The sequence below is a fragment of the Phocoena sinus genome, chromosome 12 (genome assembly GCF_008692025.1).
Source record: "Phocoena sinus isolate mPhoSin1 chromosome 12, mPhoSin1.pri, whole genome shotgun sequence".
Lineage (NCBI taxonomy): Eukaryota > Metazoa > Chordata > Mammalia > Artiodactyla > Phocoenidae > Phocoena > Phocoena sinus.
Genome location: NC_045774.1, coordinates 9,963,518 through 9,982,324, shown reverse-complemented (window position 1 = coordinate 9,982,324; position 18,807 = coordinate 9,963,518). Strand labels below are relative to the sequence as shown.

The 18,807-nt window shown below is 47.6% G+C and overlaps 1 protein-coding gene across 4 annotated transcripts in view; it reads left to right on the top strand.

The window, feature by feature from the left end:
* The window catches only part of ARID1B (AT-rich interaction domain 1B), a 416,165-nt gene extending 409,491 nt beyond the window's left edge, over positions 1-6,674 (top strand). For 2 of the 4 annotated variants that reach the window (XM_032650747.1, XM_032650746.1), the window contains one exon: positions 2,451-6,674. In XM_032650747.1, the coding sequence (XP_032506638.1) occupies positions 2,451-4,175 (1,725 nt within the window). In that variant the 3' untranslated portion in view covers positions 4,176-6,674. The remainder of the gene's footprint in view (positions 1-2,450) is intronic. The other 2 variants (XM_032650749.1, XM_032650748.1) reach the window with 1 other exon arrangement.
* Positions 6,675-18,807: the final 12,133 nt, after the last annotated feature.

Here is an 18,807-nt window from a genome sequence, read left to right as displayed (position 1 = left end):
ACTGCATAATTCTTAAGCTAATGCCTCAGGTAATTAGCACTCACCAGCTAACATTTTTTTATCATTGCAGCTGTTATGAACCAACATCAATCAGTGTGTAGCTGTCTGAGAATTTTGTCTGGAATAATGATTTATTTCAGTCTTCAGTATAAATACACACATACCTATATTTCTCATAAGAAAATAGTGACCTTGTGTGCACATGTGTGTATGTATATGGAATAGACAATAGTGGTAAAATTAAATTGTTGTTTAGAATGAATATTAGCAGGCCAATGGGAATCAATCCAAATGTAACATAAAGTTATGGCTGTAGTCAGTGTTGGATGAGACATTACCATACAGTAGATAGCAGTGAGACATTACCCTATTTTCCAGGGGGACCTAACATCTTTCTTTTATTAAAAAGAAATGTAAAATTTAAAAAGAATTTTTATATTACAGAAAATGTATAGTATCGGGTTGGCCAGAAAGTTCGTTTGGGTTTTGTCTGTTATGGAAACCCGAACGAACTTTTTGGCCAAACCAATATTACAGAGAAGTCGAGAAAACAGTTTAAGAAACCCCCTTGTGCCCATCATTCTGCTGCAATAGTAATGAGGTCATGGCCAAACTTGTTTCTTGGTCCATTCCCTCCCTTCTCTGCCTCCCTCAAGGCTATTTTGAAGCAGTCATTTACAAGCCTACTACTTTAAAAAAAAAAAAAAAAAAAAACCCTCCTTTGTTCTGTTCTAGTCTTCAAGTAGCTTCCAGCCTAATAGCTAGGAGAGAGCAAGGGAGCAGAGGATTAGGAAAAAGGCCCAAGAGTCAGCGGGACTACAGACTTTTTAAGAAATATTTAGAAACAAAAATCAGAAAAGGTTATTTTCCCTTCTGTGTATGAACAACTCTGCTTTTGCCGAAAAAAGCCAAAACATCTAATTGCATTGCTTCTCCTGAACTAGGACCAGAATCTTCCACTTCCTCTTTCTTCTCTCATTTAAGTCCTCATTAGAGCCCTGAAAGGCAATTCTTCAGCTGATAGCAAGTATATTAATAAGGTTATAAACATGGCATGAAATCCATTTTAACAGAAAATAAGTATTAATATATACTACCTTTGCTAGAGGAATAACTTTTCATCCTTACGCTGGGTGAACTAATTGCTCTTGAGCACACTTTTTCATAACCAGAATTGTGTCAGCAATTTTCCCTCTTCCCTTGCCCTGGGAAGAAACTAAGCTTTAAGTTGGGGGCGGGGTGGGAGGGGGGCAACATCCAAACCTCCACCTGAAAAATTGTGCCTTCATCCCCTAAAGGCAAGTACTGTCTGGTTGGTCCTTGGGTTTCCTCTTACTTTTTTTTTTTTTTTTTTTGCGGTACGCGGGCCTCTCACTGTTGCGGCCTCTCCCGTTGCGGACGGAGCACAGGCTCCGGACGCGCAGGCTCAGCGGCCATGGCTCACTGGCCCAGGCGCTCCGCGGCATGTGGGATCTTCCCGGACCGGGGCACGAACCCGTGTCCCCTGCATCGGCAGGTGGACTCTTAACCACTGCGCCACCAGGGAAGCCCTCCTCTTACTTCTTAATAATTGTTTCAAACCCACTTTCAGGAAACTTACAGCAGGATATGAAATTATGGTTGATTTCCATAACATCTGTCATTAAGAAATCCTTGTTCACTTACTTACCCTTTATCATTCCTAAATGCAGCAGCATGGGGTTGAGGGAGGGGATCAGGCCAGTTGCTAACCATGGAGTATGTTGGTTTTCTTGATATAAACATTTGCTTAAAGGAAACAAAGATGGTTCTCATAGTGGCTTTTGTCTTTCAGCTGGAGTTGTGAATAGCTAAAATACAAAAGTGCATTCTGTGAAACATTCTCATTCATTTATCAGGGACTAAATTGATTTGTGTTTATGAGCTACTACATTGCTGAAATTATCTTCTCCCCCAAATATATGGAGAATGTAAACTAGAATAACCTATGGCACCTAAGACAAAAATAGCCATAAAATCCTAGAATAATAACCATAAAAATCCAGGCAAGCAAAGTTTTAGATAAACAAGAGGACAGACTCAGTTTGGGTAAATGAGTCTAGAAAATCCACGTTCCCACTCTTCTAGTCATGATTGCATTGTGTCTAAATCAGAAACAAAGGTACAGAACAGCAGAGCACTCCCTCACTGACAATATCAGAAATGTGAAAATAACAAGTAAGTTTTCATGTTGATACTGTAAGAGGGTAAACAGCAAATAAGAAAGGTGGTAAATGTTGGTTTGATCAATAATGAAAAATTCAGGAAGGTAGTTCTAGCTGACATATGGTTTCTCTTTCCTGGCCTAGCCAAATAGGAATCAAAACATGAAAATAATCATAGCAAATGCATCGCTAGCTCTCAGGATTTTCACCCACTCAGTCGCGCCTGAGGTTATGACGTGGTACCTCTTCTCTTTCTCGTCTCTCTAGTTGTCCGGATTTCTCGAACTTTTAGTAGAGTACTTTAGGAAATGCCTGATTGACATTTTCGGGATTCTTATGGAATATGAAGTGGGAGACCCCAGCCAAAAAGCACTTGATCACAGTGTGGTAAAGAGAGATGACAGCCAGTCCTTGGCCGACGATTCTGGGAAAGAGGAAGAAGATGCCGAATGTGTGGATGAGGAGGAAGACGAGGAGGAAGACGAGGAGGAAGACGGTGGGAAGGCGGAGACTGAGGACAGGAGCAGCACGGCCTTGGCCTCCCCCGATGCCACCGCGGATCCAAAGGAGAAGCCCAGGCAAGCCAGTAAGTTCGACAAGCTGCCAATAAAGATAGTCAAAAAGAACAACCTGTTTGTCGTCGACCGGTCTGACAAGCTGGGTCGTGTTCAGGAGTTCAGCAGTGGACTTCTGCACTGGCAGCTCGGTGGTGGGGACACCACCGAGCACATCCAGACTCACTTTGAGAGCAAGATGGAAATTCCTCCTCGCAGGCGTCCACCTCCCCCTTTAAGCGCCACAGGTAGAAAGAAAGAGCAAGAAGGCAAGGGGGATCCTGAAGAGCAGCAAGAGAAGAGCATCATTGCAACCATTGATGACGTCCTGTCTGCTCGGCCAGGGGCTCTTCCTGAAGACGCAAACCCTGGTACCCAAACCGAAAGCAGTAAGTTTCCCTTTGGAATCCATCAAGCCAAAAGTCACCGCAATATCAAGCTGCTGGAGGACGAGCCGAGGAGCCGGGACGAGGCTCCGCTCTGCACCGTCGCGCACTGGCAGGACTCGCTGGCTAAGCGCTGCATCTGCGTGTCGAATATTGTCCGGAGCTTGTCTTTTGTGCCTGGGAATGACGCTGAAATGTCCAAACATCCAGGCTTGGTGCTGATCCTGGGGAAGCTGATTCTTCTTCACCACGAGCATCCCGAGAGAAAACGAGCGCCGCAGACCTATGAGAAGGAGGAAGACGAGGACAAAGGGGTGGCCTGCAGCAAAGATGAGTGGTGGTGGGACTGCCTCGAGGTCTTAAGGGATAACACGTTGGTCACCTTGGCCAACATTTCTGGGCAGCTAGACTTGTCTGCTTACACGGAAAGCATCTGCTTGCCAATATTGGATGGCTTGCTGCACTGGATGGTGTGCCCGTCAGCAGAGGCACAAGACCCCTTTCCCACTGTGGGACCCAACTCTGTCCTGTCGCCTCAGAGACTTGTGCTGGAGACGCTCTGTAAACTCAGCATCCAGGACAACAATGTGGACCTGATCTTGGCTACGCCTCCATTTAGTCGTCAGGAGAAATTCTATGCCACGTTAGTTAGGTACGTTGGGGATCGCAAAAACCCAGTCTGTCGAGAAATGTCCATGGCGCTTTTATCGAACCTTGCCCAAGGGGACGCGCTGGCTGCAAGGGCAATAGCTGTGCAGAAAGGAAGCATCGGGAACTTGATAAGCTTCCTAGAGGATGGGGTCACGATGGCCCAGTATCAGCAGAGCCAGCATAACCTCATGCACATGCAGCCCCCGCCTCTAGAGCCCCCTAGCGTGGACATGATGTGCAGGGCGGCCAAGGCTCTGCTGGCCATGGCCAGAGTGGACGAGAACCGCTCAGAGTTCCTTCTGCACGAGGGTCGATTGCTGGATATCTCGATATCAGCCGTCCTGAACTCTCTGGTTGCGTCTGTCATCTGTGATGTACTGTTTCAGATTGGGCAGTTATGACATCAGTGAGAAGGCAGCATGTGTGAGTGAAGACTAGAGGCTCCCGTATAACTGGCTGTTTTCTGTTCTTGTTTCTCCAGTGTAGGAAGATGGAAAGAAAATCTTTGCTCCTCTGCCCCATCCACTATTTACCAATTGGGAATTAAAGAGATAATTAATTCGAACAGTTATGAAATTAATATTTGCCATCTGTGTGTATAAGTACATCCTTTTGGGTTTTATTTTTATTTTGTTGTGTTTTTTTTTTTAACCAAAGTTGCTGTCTAGTGCATTCAAAGGTCACTTTTTGTTTTTCACCGGTTTTCTTTTTAATGTGCTTTTCCATGTCTTACTGCATTTTTTGGGAAGCGAATTGACTTTAAAGAAAAAAGTTAGGGTAAAAGATGCTAAGATGGGAAAAATTTCACCACACTGAGGCAAAAAGGTGAAAAATTATCAATTTCCTAGCTGTGTTATTCTTCAAATAATGAAAAAATAAAAACTGCATCCCATCGCCCAAAGCTCTGTGCAAGAGAAACTTCTAGAGATGTAGGTATAGGGGCTCACGGAGGTGTGTCAGTCAGCAGTCAAAGTATGAAATGATACTGGTTTCTCCACAGGAAAATGGTTACGTTAGGCTAGGAGCAAAAACAATGTTTCTTTAAGTTAAGATTGAAAACACATACCTGACAGAAATTGCTTCCTCACCACTACCGTCATGTCTGCTGTCTGTTGTTTGACCTTCCACATGACAGTTCTTCACAATTCCTTTAATCATTTTTTAAATATTTTTTTTACTGCCTATGGGCTGTGATGTATATAGAAGTTGTACATTAAACATACCCTCATTTTTTCTTTTCTTTTTCTTTTCCTTTTTTTTTTTTTTTTTTTTTTTTTTTTTTAGTACAGAGTTTTTAGTTTCTTTTTCATGATGTGGTAACTACGAAGTGATGGTAGATTTAAATAATTTTTTATTTTTATTTTATATATTTTTTCATTAGGGCCATATCTCCAAAAAAAAAAAAAGAAAAAATACAAAAAACAAACAAAAAAAAAACAAAAAAAAGAGGGTAATGTACAAGTTTCTGTATGTATAAAGTCATGCTCTATTTCGGGAGAGCAGCTGATCACAATTTGCTTCATGAATCAAGGTGTGGAAATGGTTGCATATGGATTGATTTAGACAATGGTTACCAGTACAGACAAAAAGAAAAAAATACAACTAAAAGGAAGAAACACAACTTCAAAGATTTTTCAGTGAAGAGAATCCACATTTGTATTTCAAGATAATGTAGTTTAAAAAAAAAGAAAAAAACTTGATGTAAATTCCTCCTTTTCCTCTGGCTTAATGAATATCATTTATTCAGTATAAAATCTTTATATGTTCCACATGTTAAGAATAAATGTACATTAAATCTTGTTAAGCACTGTGATGGGTGTTCTTGAATACTGTTCTAGTTTCCTTAAAGTGGTTTCATAGTAACCAAGTAACAAGAAATAGGGGGAAAACAGCCGTGTACTAACATAGCCCCTCATTAAGAAACCCTGAGGTCGGGAGGGACCTTTAAGGGTTACCTACTTGAGAGTGGGGAGCAACAGTTTGATTTTCTCGAAGTATTTAGCTAATTAGTCTTTGTTTGAAGCGATCAACTCTAACAACATTGAGGTATGAGAATTTTCAGTGTGCATGGGAGGTGGCTGCCGGCCCTTGAGGTGAGATCCCAGGAGCTCACTGGCCTGCCAGGTTAACACCCTGCCTTTTTCTATCCCCATCTTAATTTCGATCAGAGTTCAATCTATTCCATGTTTCTCTTGTGTGCCTCAAAGTTATTTTGCATTAGTTTACTCCACCGTGTATAATATTTATATTGTGCCATGTTAAAAAGAATATGTTATATTGTATGTGGTGTACATAGTGCAAAGTGATTATTTCTATTTCAGGGCATATTAATATCCTCATATTCCTTCCTACCCGGTGCACAGCAGCTTTTTAATACTTGTCACTTCTAATTTAAACTTTTTCTTCCTGGGTCGTTGACTGCTATCATGTAACAATCAATTTCTTTGAAACGGCTGCAGAGTTCAGCTGTTAGTGGACACCCTTCTGACTCTACCTCTTCGCACCACCTTACAATCTCAGCAGACTCAGAAATTCCAAGTCCATTCGCCAGACCTGTTACCCGGGCGCACATTACTCACGATAATACATGGAAGCGTTAGACGAGAGCGCTCAGTTATCATCAGAGTGTGAAACAGGACTCCAGTGTTACAAGAAAACATTTTTTCTGCAAGCGTTCGCATCATCTGGCAACTCCCACATTACTTAGTCTTCTTATATCATAAGGCAGCCAAATATATGTTGAATTTAAAACCCATTTATAATTCTACTTTAAATACATCTGCTTGCTAAGAACAGATTCTAGTGCTCCAGCCTTCAAATATGGAGATTTGTAAGAGGGAATTCAATATTATTCTAATTTCTCTCTTACAGAGTATGAATAAAAGGTATACACAAACTTTGAAGTTTGTCAATCAAAAGAGTAAAATCATTACAAAAGACTGTTGTTGTCATGGTTGTTATCGATACCTAGAGTCTGAGCAACAAGATTTTACATACGATACACAGCATAATCTCTATAATAATCCAGGAAGACTTTAGCATCCTTTCTACATTTTCACCCCAGAATGAAGACTACAGAAGCCCATGAAGAACTTACAACCTGCCTGAGATCATCTTGCCTACAAACTGAGTTATTGCTTTGTCCTAAAAATGAGTTGGTTTTTTTTTTTCCTATGAGGCTTTTCAGAAATTTACAGGATGCCCATACTTTAAATGTGTACCAAAAAAAAAAAAAAAAAGATTAAAATAAAGGTGCAAAGAAAGTTTAGTATTTTGGAATGGTGCTATAAAGTTGAATCTGTTGGTATTTGAGTGAATTCTTTAATGTCACATAAGATATTACTGGGTGGCATGTGTGCAGAAATAACTATTCAAATGTTTTGTTTGAGATTGAGAATGATATAGAATCAGGTTTTATTGGTGAATGTGGCCTATTCAAAAACTAGTTAGGCAGTTTTTGTAAAGTTATAATGGAGAACGATTCTTTTAAGGGGGTACGAGCAGTTTGGTGATAAAGAATGTAAGCTATTAACTACCTCTTTTACGAAAAAAAAATGGCTTTAGCCCTGAAATCATCCATTTAAAACCTGCTGGAAATATTTCATTTTTTATCAAACACCATGTACAGATTCCCATATCTGTTCACCTGCAAGGAAGCAAAGAAAGTATTATAAATGAGCCAAAGTGACAATTCAAACAGCCCATTTTCTTGCTGAGTTTTGTTTCACTTCCTTATCTGGGGAGCTGAGCGCAGCTGCCTGATATGCCCGCACTCTGCCATCCCGTCAGCTCTCTTGGAGAACCTCAGAGTCAAATGAGCTTTTAAAAATGCCAATACATGGTGATAGTATATAGCCTGCTAAGATGTCACGTTATTCATTAATTCAGCAGAAATGCACTGACCACATGCTGCGTGCCAAGCTCTGTTGTTCTAGGTGCTGAAGGGTCATTCATGAGCCAAGACCCTGATTCAGTTATGTTCTGGTCATTCTTGTCAGACAATTACAGAAATAAACTCATCTTCCAAATACAGCTTTTATGCATTGAGAACACTGAGTACATTTTGTTGACTAAGAAGTGAAGTGAGGATCTAGCTGTGGGAATTGGGGTCTGGTATAAGAAGAGTTCTGGACTAAAATCAGAACTCAGTCAGCTCTCAGCTGGGGCCTGACCCACATGCTTGTGAGCTCTAGAAAACGCAGTAGGACAGCCGGTCTCTGAGGCCCCTTCCAGCCCTACAGTGTGACTCTAAAGCGTCTGGTTCCCTTCCTGATTCTCTGCACACGAGGGTGCTTGTACGTTCCCAAGTGGAGGGGAAAAAGCCAGAGTCAGTAGCCTGGCACCCAGCGATCCCAGCTTACGTGATCAGCCCTTGGAAGTTCAGGAATTGACTAAAACTATACAAGAAGACCTTATTTAAGGGCTCTTTTGTTCTTAAGTTCCACAAACCGCCACACGCGCCCACGCGCATCTCCAGTCACTGTGTTTCATGCTTCTATCGGCTGATTTCCAGCCGTACGTTTGTTTTATGATGATCCAAGTCGTGCAGTCCCCTCAAATGCCAAAGTCAAGTTCATTCACTTGGGATTTAAATATATGAAACCCTGAGGGGAAGGTGGGGGAAGAACATCCAATGTGTCCCAAAGTATGAGACTCATTTTTCTTCCTGAATCTGATTTCAAGGACTTTTTCAAGTTTTACCCCAGCTTTTTTCTAAAGTATATTCTAAGAAGCAGAGGAGATCTAAAAAAAAAAAACCACTCCTCACATGTTCCCCTCTTGGGCATCTATAATCCATAGTATCACATTAAAGACTGAGAAATCCTACGAAAAAGAAATCTGTTTACCCCAAGTACTCAATATTTCCTGACTTAACCAACCGTGGACATTTTTTTTTTTTTAATCCACATACACGTGCTGCAGAGCTCTGGGAAATCACTGCGTCAGCCGAGGATCATGCTTGACTTCTAAACATCCATGTTCCTTGCTTATCCTCAGTGTATTCTTATTTCTTAAACTGAAACTGAGATGTCCTCACTGAAGGAGATGTCACGGAATCTTCTCTTGCTTCTCCGTGACCTTCAGCAAGGTACTTAGATTCTTTGAAACTCACTTCCTCACCTGTAATGTGGGTGTAACACCCACCTCAAGATTGGTGAGGATTAAATTAGATAATTGTATGAAGGTCTTGTAACCTAAGCGATTACCGTATATTAATCCCAAGCATACATAAACACTTTCCGTTTGGTGAGTGCCCGAAAGCGTATTTCACATAATTTAAAAATCTGGTCTAAGAATCGTTCCATTTTCATAGTCACACAGTTTGTGTGACTTGTTTGTTTTTGGTTTTCTGGTAAAAGCCATAAAAGCTTAGCCTATTGATTGGCTGTGTTTAGTGCCAAGGGTGATTCTGCATAGTTTCTCTACCGAATGTCAGTTTTGGCTGTCAGATACCCAGAGGCGGCAGGAGACCTCACCTTTCATTCCGCAGGCCTGGGGGAAGAAGCACATCTCTGGGATACAGTGCAGTCGTGCAGTAAACTTGTCCTGTCCTGTCCTTCTAAAAAAAAAAAAGAGAAGTGGCTCATAACATATTTCAGGGGTCAAATATCACAGGTGGCCGATCACAGTGTTTTCTTTGCTATTCTTTTTCATCTGATGTGCACAGCAGAGAGTTTCCCTAGAGAAAAAGGACTGCAGTCTTCACACTTAGCTGGAGATGGGCCATGTATCTGTGGGATATAGAAGTGGAATTAGGGATGTTCTTCATTTCCGTGTAAGCTTAAGGTCAGGTAAATAAATGAAACCTGAGCTTTGATCTTCTGCATAAATTTGGTATTTAGCTGGCCCTGGATCTGTATATTCAACAAACTAGATTTTCCCAAAGACTTACGGAACCTAAACTTGGATTCAGCTCCTTGAAGATATCCTTGTCCAAACAAAAGCGATTCCTTCAGGCAAGAACCAGCAGCATTTATAACACTGCTTACTGGTAAGTGGTAATTACTTCACATTTGGATGTTTTTTGCACTTGAAAGAATTTCATAGCTATTAGTTGTTCCTTATAGAAGCCTTAGTATAGAACATTATAACATCCATTCTCGCAGAACAGAATCAGAGGCTGACACACAAAGTAGTTGGAACAAAACCGTTCCAAGAAAGTATATTTGCCTCAAGAATGTTTTCAGCTTTATGCCACATCCAGAGGAGACACGGACTTTTAAAACAGAAGCCATGAAGTATGTTAGCCACAGATTGAAGTAGGGGGATGGGGGTGTCTTTTGTAAAGTCTCATGACCAAGACACAATGTCATATGCTCACTTTACATCTGTGCCTCTGTTCAAGGGAACACAGTCTAAATTCAAACCCAGATCAGCAACTTCTAGGCAACGCTCTGTCCTTGTATGACAGGTCCTTTCAACAGCGTCTCTCTGCTGTCATCTTCATAGTCCTCAAGAGCTTCATCTGTATGTTTTGTGTTGAGATACAAACATAATTATCACCCACTCCCTGGTGTAAGCTACCCATGTCACAGGTCTCAGTCCTCCACGCCTGCCTTGGGCCTCCCTTCTCACCTCCAAGGTTTCCTGTTAGAAACTCAGGATTACGTCCCTACTGGACACAAGATACTCTGCCAAGGACAGATTCCCAAGACATGTCAGATTTTCAAATACATCATAACACTTGGAATGTAAATTTCCTCAAAAGTACTGTTGGGCCCATGGGCTTTTCATAGATGACACTTTATGAGAAATTAGAATGAACCAAACCCCAGGTGGCTTTAAATCGAAATCCACAGTCATCCAGGGAATGGGCCTGTCCAGTAGGGACTGGCACAACATTGAGCTTTGTGGTTTCTTAGGTTGGCTGGGGGGCTGTTGGAGTTTTCTACCAATCAGTGACCTTTTTGGTGCCCCTGCCAGACAACATTGAGGGTTTTAATTTCATAATATTTTTTTCTTTCCTGTCTGACTTTTCAGTCACCCGTTGTGACTCAAAAGAGGACACCTGAGGAATGAAAAGTGACAAGGGACATATGGGGAGGACACCAGCTGCTTATGTTTGGATCATAGCTTTAAAAATGCTGGTCTAATACAAGCAGTTATTTGTTCCCAAGGGGAGGAAAAATGACATGACATCTGCACATTTAAGATGAATACACTTTTAGCATGATAAAAAGTTTACCCATAAGTGCAATGCTTGTTTTGTTGGTTCAGTGTATTTTTCACCAAATGGTGTGAACATATGGCCAGTACTTCTCTTGGCCATAAGATCGGAAGGGAGAAGACTCCTGATGGCGAGGAGCCATGGTGATTTATCGAGATGAGTTTCAACTCCAAAGGGGAGCTTGGAGTGAAGGCCTCTCTCAGCCAGCTCTTGATGTGCAATCCCCTCTGCCCACATTTAACATTTGATGTCTGCTTTGGTGGGTAACAGATCAGAATGCATCTGGAAAAAGAAGGGTTTTGTTAATTAGTGGAATTGCATCTTGGTGGGCCTTGTTTTTGGAAATTAAATTCGATATTAGTTTGGGGGCTCAGAGTACTGAGCAATCAAAGCTTGATACAAACTGGCATCTGCCACGCACCCAGAATCTGTCTTTAAGGGCCGACGTTAAATAGTGAGATTCCTCAGTGCCTGTAGATCGTTTTCGAGTTCTCGCGCTTGTCCAGGGAATTGAACTTTCGTTTTTGGAGAACACTCCCAAAGCCTCCTGCCTGGCTTCCTTTATGGAGGTGGAGGTGAGAAGTCTGTTTACTCTGTTCTCAAAAGCATATAGGAAACCGAGCTTTGGTGCAGCCCTGCCAGGGGATTTCACAGGGCTCCCATCATCCTCGGGAGAGGCCTGCCTTCCCAGCTCGGCTGCTGACAAGCTCCACACGCCCTCCAGCCCTCCTCACCTCCAGGACGGAGGGCTTCTGACCCTCCCACCCTGCAAGGGCACGGGGGTGGACACAACCCAGCCCAGTACTTGCCAGCGGGGAGACAGAGCCAGCCATGTGCTGCCTCAGGCCCGGCGGGTCTTCCCAAAGAGCAGGGTTCCTTGTGTTCTGCCGCAGCCCGGTCTGAATTTGCCTACCTCCATGCCTCTGCCATTCCCTTCAGCATAACGTAGTGGGCAAAGCCTGAGCCGGCCATCTAGCACATGTTAGGCATTTAATAATCATAGCGCTTTCTCATTGCATCACGTGCCTAAAGGGGGCCACAAGTTAGCAAGAACCATTCAGTGTGATGTGTGTTGCAGAGTCATGGGCAGAGGATACAGCGGAAGAACCCAGCCGGGCTTGGAGCCAGCAACCTGAGGCGGCTTCCTGTAGGAAACTGCCTGAATTGGAGCAGGGCTAAGAAAAGGTTCTTTTCCAGGCAGAGGGCTCATCATATAGGAAAGGGTCATGAAAGATCCCTGGGCATTCTGGGACCTAAAAGAAATCCAAAATTGTTCAACTGCAGGTTTTGAAGAGACCTGAGGGAGAGGAGGGGTGGGAGTGCCGAGGATGAGACTGGAGAGGTAAGCGAGTACAGGACCACGAGAGCCCTGCATCCCCCTGAGACAGCTGGCCTTAATGGGCTGCGGAAAGACTTAAAACTCGGGAACAGTGTAATGAGAGCCTCAGCTTAGAATCTGAGACCGGTGGGTGAAAACCATGAGGGGTTTTGCAGTATTCCAGCAAGGAGTGCTGAGGGCTGGGTGAGAGCAGCTCCAGGAAACTAATGCAGGGGCTTCTTGAGTTTGTGGTGCTTATGGAGCATGCTAGGGTGGCTAGTTAGTGGGCAGTGGCACATGAGGTCTGGAAGCCAGCGCCTGAGTAGAGGCTGGAGTGAAGGCGTGTGGGTGTCATCTGCATAGAAGGGGAGAGTGTGCTGACTGGGAAGACGTGAGGGCCGGGCTCAGGATTCAGAACGAGAGCGTTGAAGGGAGAAACTGGGGAGGAAGAGGAGAAGCCCGGGAGAGGCAGAATCCCGAGGCGGAGGACATCAGGAGGGCGATGTGAGAGCCAAGGGCAGAGTCCCGGCTGCAGACCACCCGCCAATAGGAGATGCTCTGTGTCCACGCGCTCCGGCGAGGGGAAGGTCACCGGCATGGGGAGGGTGTTTCGCCGTCCAGCAGGGGGATGTGCTGCACCCCTTCAGACCTCCCCCAGCCTCCCAAGGCTGGGCCCGGGCCCCTGTTTAAGACGCTCCTCAGAAGACTGGTGAGGGCACAGCTCGTCACTGTCGACCAGGGAAGTCCTGCCTGACCAGCAGTCGGGCCTCGTGGCGGGCAGGCAGAAATAATTCTACTCCGCTCTGCGCAAACGCTCAGATCAAGGAAACCAACTGGCCAATCAGCAGTGTTCTCGCCGTGGGAGGTGGCCTCTGACGTCTGCGTCCCGCGTAGTGGAGCCCACGTGGGGGCCGCACGCGCTCCGGAGCGCCGCCCGCTCCGCACGGTCTCCGGCCCAGCGGCGGTGGAAACCGGACCCCGCAGGCTCTGGCACATCGGTCTTGAGTCAGGGGATAGATCTAGAAGCTGGGCCACTTAAGCCGGATCCACTGTGGCCTGCGTCCTGGGGTCTGGGAGTGCCCTCAGGCTGCCGCGACGACGGCCGGGGTCCGAGGCAAGCGAGGAGGCGACACACGGCGCTCCCCCGCCACGGCCCGCCTTCTCCCGCCGGCCCTGATCCTCGCCAAGTCCCCAGCCCCGGCCACCAGCGCCTCAGGACCAGCCTTTCGAAGTCACCGGAACATTCCGAGGTAAGCGCCTAGGTTTACAGCCCCTGCTTCCTCCGCGTGCGGCGCCCCAGAACGGCCTGCGGACGCTGCTCAGCGGGCCCGGCCCGGTGCACTGCCTGGCGTCCCCCGCCAGGGCCCCGGGAGAGCCCCGCGCCGCTGGCTCGGCCCAGCGAGCGTTCACTTCCGCGCCGGAAGCCCCGCGACGGCAGGAGACTGGGCCGCCCTTCGCGTCTCTCCCCGCGGGTCTCCTCCCAGCCCGCGAAGGCCTCCCCTTACTCGGGCTGCTCGCCTCCTGCCCCTCCTGGCTTCGGGACCTGCAGCCCCGCCACTGCCTTACCGCGTGGGCGCCATCCTGCCCTCCTTCCCTGGCTGCTCGCTCCGCTGTGAATCTCAGCTTCTCGTCCCTTCTTCCCTCTGGGTTGTTTTGTTATTTTCCTACCTTTTCGTTGGGATGTTTACCTTTATTTCTGTTTGATTTTGAAGGACACATTCAAGTTATCCATTTTCTCGCGGGAGTATTCCTTCAGCCCTGACGGCTGCATGGTGAGGATTCTTTTCCTCCCTCCGCCGCGGATGCTCTGGGGCGATGGGAGCTCTCTTTTCGGTTGAAAGTGGTTTCATTTTGACCCCCCTGTTCTTCTCTTTGCTAGTGATCTTTCGTTTTCTTGCATTACTGTCGGGGACTATGGCTTATGTAAATTTCTATATCGGAGCATTTTTCTTCTATTAGTTCTTCTTCTCTACTCCATTATTTCCTTCTGGAAAACCTGTTGTGCGACCTCCCCAACAGATACTCTGTGATCTTCCTTTTTATCTTCCTTGTTATTCGTCGTTTTCACCTCTTTATATTTTCTTCTGAGGGCTCAGAGAATTTCTCGAGGTATTAGTTTGGCTTTCTGTAACATCCAGTACACTGTTCACTGCTTCTGTGGAGCTAAGAAACAATGAGTAATGTTTTACTTCTACAAACAGTATAAACATTTCAGATGGTTCTCTTTTCATAGATGAAATTTCCTCCCTAGTATCTTTTTTTTTTTTTTTTTTCCTGAGGTACGCGGGCCTCTCACTGTTGTGGCCTCTCCCGTTGCGGAGCACAGGCTCCGGACGCGCAGGCTCAGCGGCCATGGGTCACGGGCCCAGCCGCTCCACGGCATGTGGGATCTTCCCGCACCGGGGCACGATCCCACGTCCCCTGCCTGCATCGGCAGGCGGACTCTCAACCACTGCGCCACCAGGGAAAAGCCCTCCCTAGTGTCTTTGAGAATATAAAGTTTTCTTCTTTCTGGGAGAAGATCAGTTTCACAGGAAAATGCTTGTTCACATAAGCCCCCTTATTGCAGGTTTCTGAATCTTTTTATAAGTTCAACTATTTTTCTCCATAATTTATTGGATTTGAGGTGGATTTTGTTAGAAACTGTATTAAAAGATTTCAGTCTCACACAAAGGAGTAAAGAGGAAACTTTATGTTTTCTGTAATTGAATTTTGTTTCACTGGAGGCTCCGTGAGCCATAAAGGAGAGGGTTGAAGCCATGTTGGAAAGAACACAGCCATAAAAGTCTGCTGTGCTCCGAAGTGCGGCACTCAGGGTGCTTCTGGAGGCCGTTCGCGGACATTGGCCTTTTGCCAGTAAATTCAGGGCTTGTTCTGCCACCCTACACTAGGGTGGGGGGTAGGGGGTACAGCCATAGAGGTGGCTGGGCAGTGTGGTAATGTGTGTCTGGGTGCCTGGGTGTGTCTGCACGTGTGTCTGTGTGTATTGGCCGGAGTGCTGCAACCTTTCTCTAACTGCTGCCGCCACCTCCATGAGAGGCCCTTATAGAAATATCCCCATTTTACTAATCATAGTGTCCCTTGCAGATTGGCCCTGGGGATGGATGCCAACTGGGGGCTCTCCACCAACGTTTCCTAGAGCCTTTCCATCGGCCCCCGTGCCCAGCCGTGGCCAGTTCCTGGGAAACTAGTGGTTCCACTCCAACAGCCTCAGGTAGAAAATTATGTCCCGGCTCTTATTTTTCCCTTTTGGAATTTGTGGGAGCTAACTTCTGTGACCTGACATGGCCAGGTTTTTATTAAGAAATAATAATATTTCTGTTTCTCAGTAATTACAGATTTACAGGAAGTTGCACAAACAGTACAGAGAGGTCCCCTGTACCCTTCACCAGTTTCCCCAGTGGTTACATCTTAGATAACCATATTCAGTATCAAAACCAGGAACTTGACATTGGTACAATGTGTGTGTATATGCCATACTTTTGAATATTCAAAGGTAACAAAAATATCCGTTTCACCCCGGGGTGCCTCCCCCTTAGTCAGTCCCCAGCGCCCTGAGTCACTGCGGGCGCTGGGCCTCTGAACCCTCCCCGGGCTCGAGGTTGCCTCCTGTGTCACTAGGTGGTGAGCCTGAAAGCCGGCCCGGCTTTCTGTCCTCACGGCTCTTTACCTTCGCTTCACCACACATGCTCACACTCCAGGGCCAGGCTTGGTGTTTGGAGCCCCCAGCCAGCGCAGGGCACCAGCCCTCACTCCTCCCTCACAGTGGCCCCCCAACGGTCCTCCCTCACAAATGACCTCGGTCCATTAGAGGTGTTTAGTAATAGGAAACCTAAGCGGTCCTGGCTTTCCTCCAGCTCTCCCAGGCCTCTCCTGAGCCCCCGGGGCCCCACTTTCTCATCCTCCCCTCAGTGAACGCCGGATACTGAGTGTGCCCACGGCCGCCCAGCACCACACTGGCACCTGTCTCCAGACCTGAGTCCCAGGGGCGGGAGCTGAGAGTCATTCCACACAAGGCCTGGTCCCTGGGGATCAAAGGTAAGCTCTCAGAGGAAACAGGAAGGTCCTCCAAGGAAATCCTGCAAAAGGAGTATAGTTAAGAGAGTGGGACGACCCCAGTTCATAGCTGTATGTTTTCTCATGAGCTTATTGTTTGTTTATTGAGTTTACTGTTACAGAGGGAAAAAAGCAACATTTCCTCTTTCTTAAAAGGTGTCCTGTGGCCATTGGTAAGCTGGGGTTTCCCTGGCTTTCCCCAGAACAAAGAGCCCTCCTTCCAGTGCCTGGAAGTAAGGAGGATCTGTCTTCTCGAGAAGGACCAATCTCTGGGCCCAGCCCGAGGATGTGGTGGCCACTGTGGCCAGGCCCTGCTCAGAGACGGGAGGGCACAAATGCAGACGTGTCACCAGGGGAGGACATCGTGGAGGGCGTTGATGATGCAACGAGGTTTCTTTTGAGAGGGATGGTCTGAGTGACCACAGGTAATGAACAGCTCCAAGCCTTCCCAAGGAGACCCCTCTGAATAGCACTCACTGCTACGTGGAGAGTCTCATCAGCATTCCCTGACTCGTGAGTCTGCAGTAACCCAAAGGAACCAGAAATGTTAATAATACCAGTAGCAGGAAAACCTCAGTAATGAACCTGGAACTGGAAAGTCTGCCCCAGCACTGGAGAGGGTAGAGATGGGACACCTAACCCTTGGGTACTCTTGCCACCGTTCCGTGCTTCCCCCACCAGGCCATCGATGCTTCCAGCAACCCTGGGAGGGAGCTATGGGCCCAGCCAGGGCCCTTGGTTGCCAGTGGCAGAAACCGACATGGGCTAATTCAAGCAGAGATGCGATTCATTAGAAGGCTATCAAGTGGCTCACAGAATCAACAGAAAGAAAACCAGGCTCAGCGAAAGGGCAGAGACCACAGGAGGGTGGCAGCTGAGAACACACCAGCCATGCCCCTGGACGAGTGCCCACTCAGACCTTCCTGCCGGAATCGTGCCCAGGCAGTGGAGGGACACTGGCAAGGGGACGGGCTGCGCTGTGGCAGAGTGGACTGTGAAAGCTGTGTGCCCCTCCGTGTGGCCCTCTGCCCACGGGGCTCTCATGGTTCGGCGGATGGGGAGGGACACACTGTGCTCCAGGTGAAGTGTGGCCAGAAGGAGTTCTTTCTCTGCCGACGAGTCAGGCAGCTCCTCGGGTTAACAAGGCTTCTGCGGGCGCGGGTGCTTCACTGGGAGGGCGGCGTGGGTGGTAGTGGGGGCTCTCGGGCGCTCCCGGATGGGGCTCAGGACTCGAGGTGGGTGCAGAGTGCGTGGATGACAGAACAAATGGGGCCCCCTAATAAGGGGGAGAAAGCAAGTTATTTGGGGAAGACTCAGAGAATCCTAGAGAGTAGAATTCTGACAGCGGGTGAAGACGTGGTCCAGAGGACTCGTGGGGACAGACAGGTGTCGGAGTGTCGTGCGTATGAGGGTGTTCTTGACAAAGTGAAGCAAGCAGGCAGTCGTTAGAGCGCGGCGACGGGCCCGTCACTTGCGTTCCCTGACAGCTTTGACGGCTTCTAATCATCCTGCCCCTGCAGTTACCCCTCGGGAGCAAGCTGGTCCTCCAGCCGAGCCTTCCCAGCCCGCAGACTAAGTGAGGAAATGAGAGCCACGATGTTCAACGTGCCTCTAAGACTCATCAGAGCAACTAGAAGTTTCCAGAATCGCCTGGAGGAGAGAAGGCCAGCCAGGTGAGGACGGGGACGGAGGTGCCGAGGGTGCAGTGTGTGGTGGCTGTGAGGGACGAGGAAGCAAGGGCAGCGATCCCGGCCGCAAGGGTGGGGGAGGCGGGGAAAGGCCCTCCCACGGGCGTCCCGGGAGGGGCCCGCTGCTCAGCAGCCACCCGGGGGCTTGGCTATTCAAGTTAAAGGCCAGAGCAGCGTCCCATCGGGGCCTGCAGCTGGCTGAGTCTGGGGAGGCCTTGGGATTTCCAGGCCCCATCACAGCGTTCGCAAGGCCTCTCACCCCCGCCGCCCAAGGGGAGCAGCCCTTTTGGGGGGTGGGGGCCTCCGTGGGAGCTGGGCTGGGTGGGTGAGGGGGCGGGTGGCCCTGGCCTTCAGCCCTTGTGCCGTCGAAGGGTTAGGACTCGTGCACTTCCTCCCACTGCAGAACAGGGACCGATAAAATCTCACGTATGAAATCAAAGCAAACAGGAACCTGTTTTTAAAAGACGCGAAAAAGAGAGAGAGCTCAGAGGAGAGGCCAGAGCCCTGCGCACTGGGACATATGGCACTTGTCAATCAAATGCAGAGCGACCTTCAGAGAGCCGGCAGAAGGCAGCCCCGTGCCGGCCGCCCTGTGTGCGCCGCCGGCGCCTCTGTCCCGCAGGCCCCGCAGACGCTCCCATCCGGGGACGAATTAGCCTTCCAGAGGGCAGTCAAGGGCCCTCTGCTGGAACTTGGTTAGCAACTGAGCCCTTAGGTGGCTTCACGTGGACGCCGCTAGACGTGGCCAAAAGCCGGGGAGGCGGGGCTCCCCTCGAGGGCGGGCATGCTGCCTCTTCCTCCCA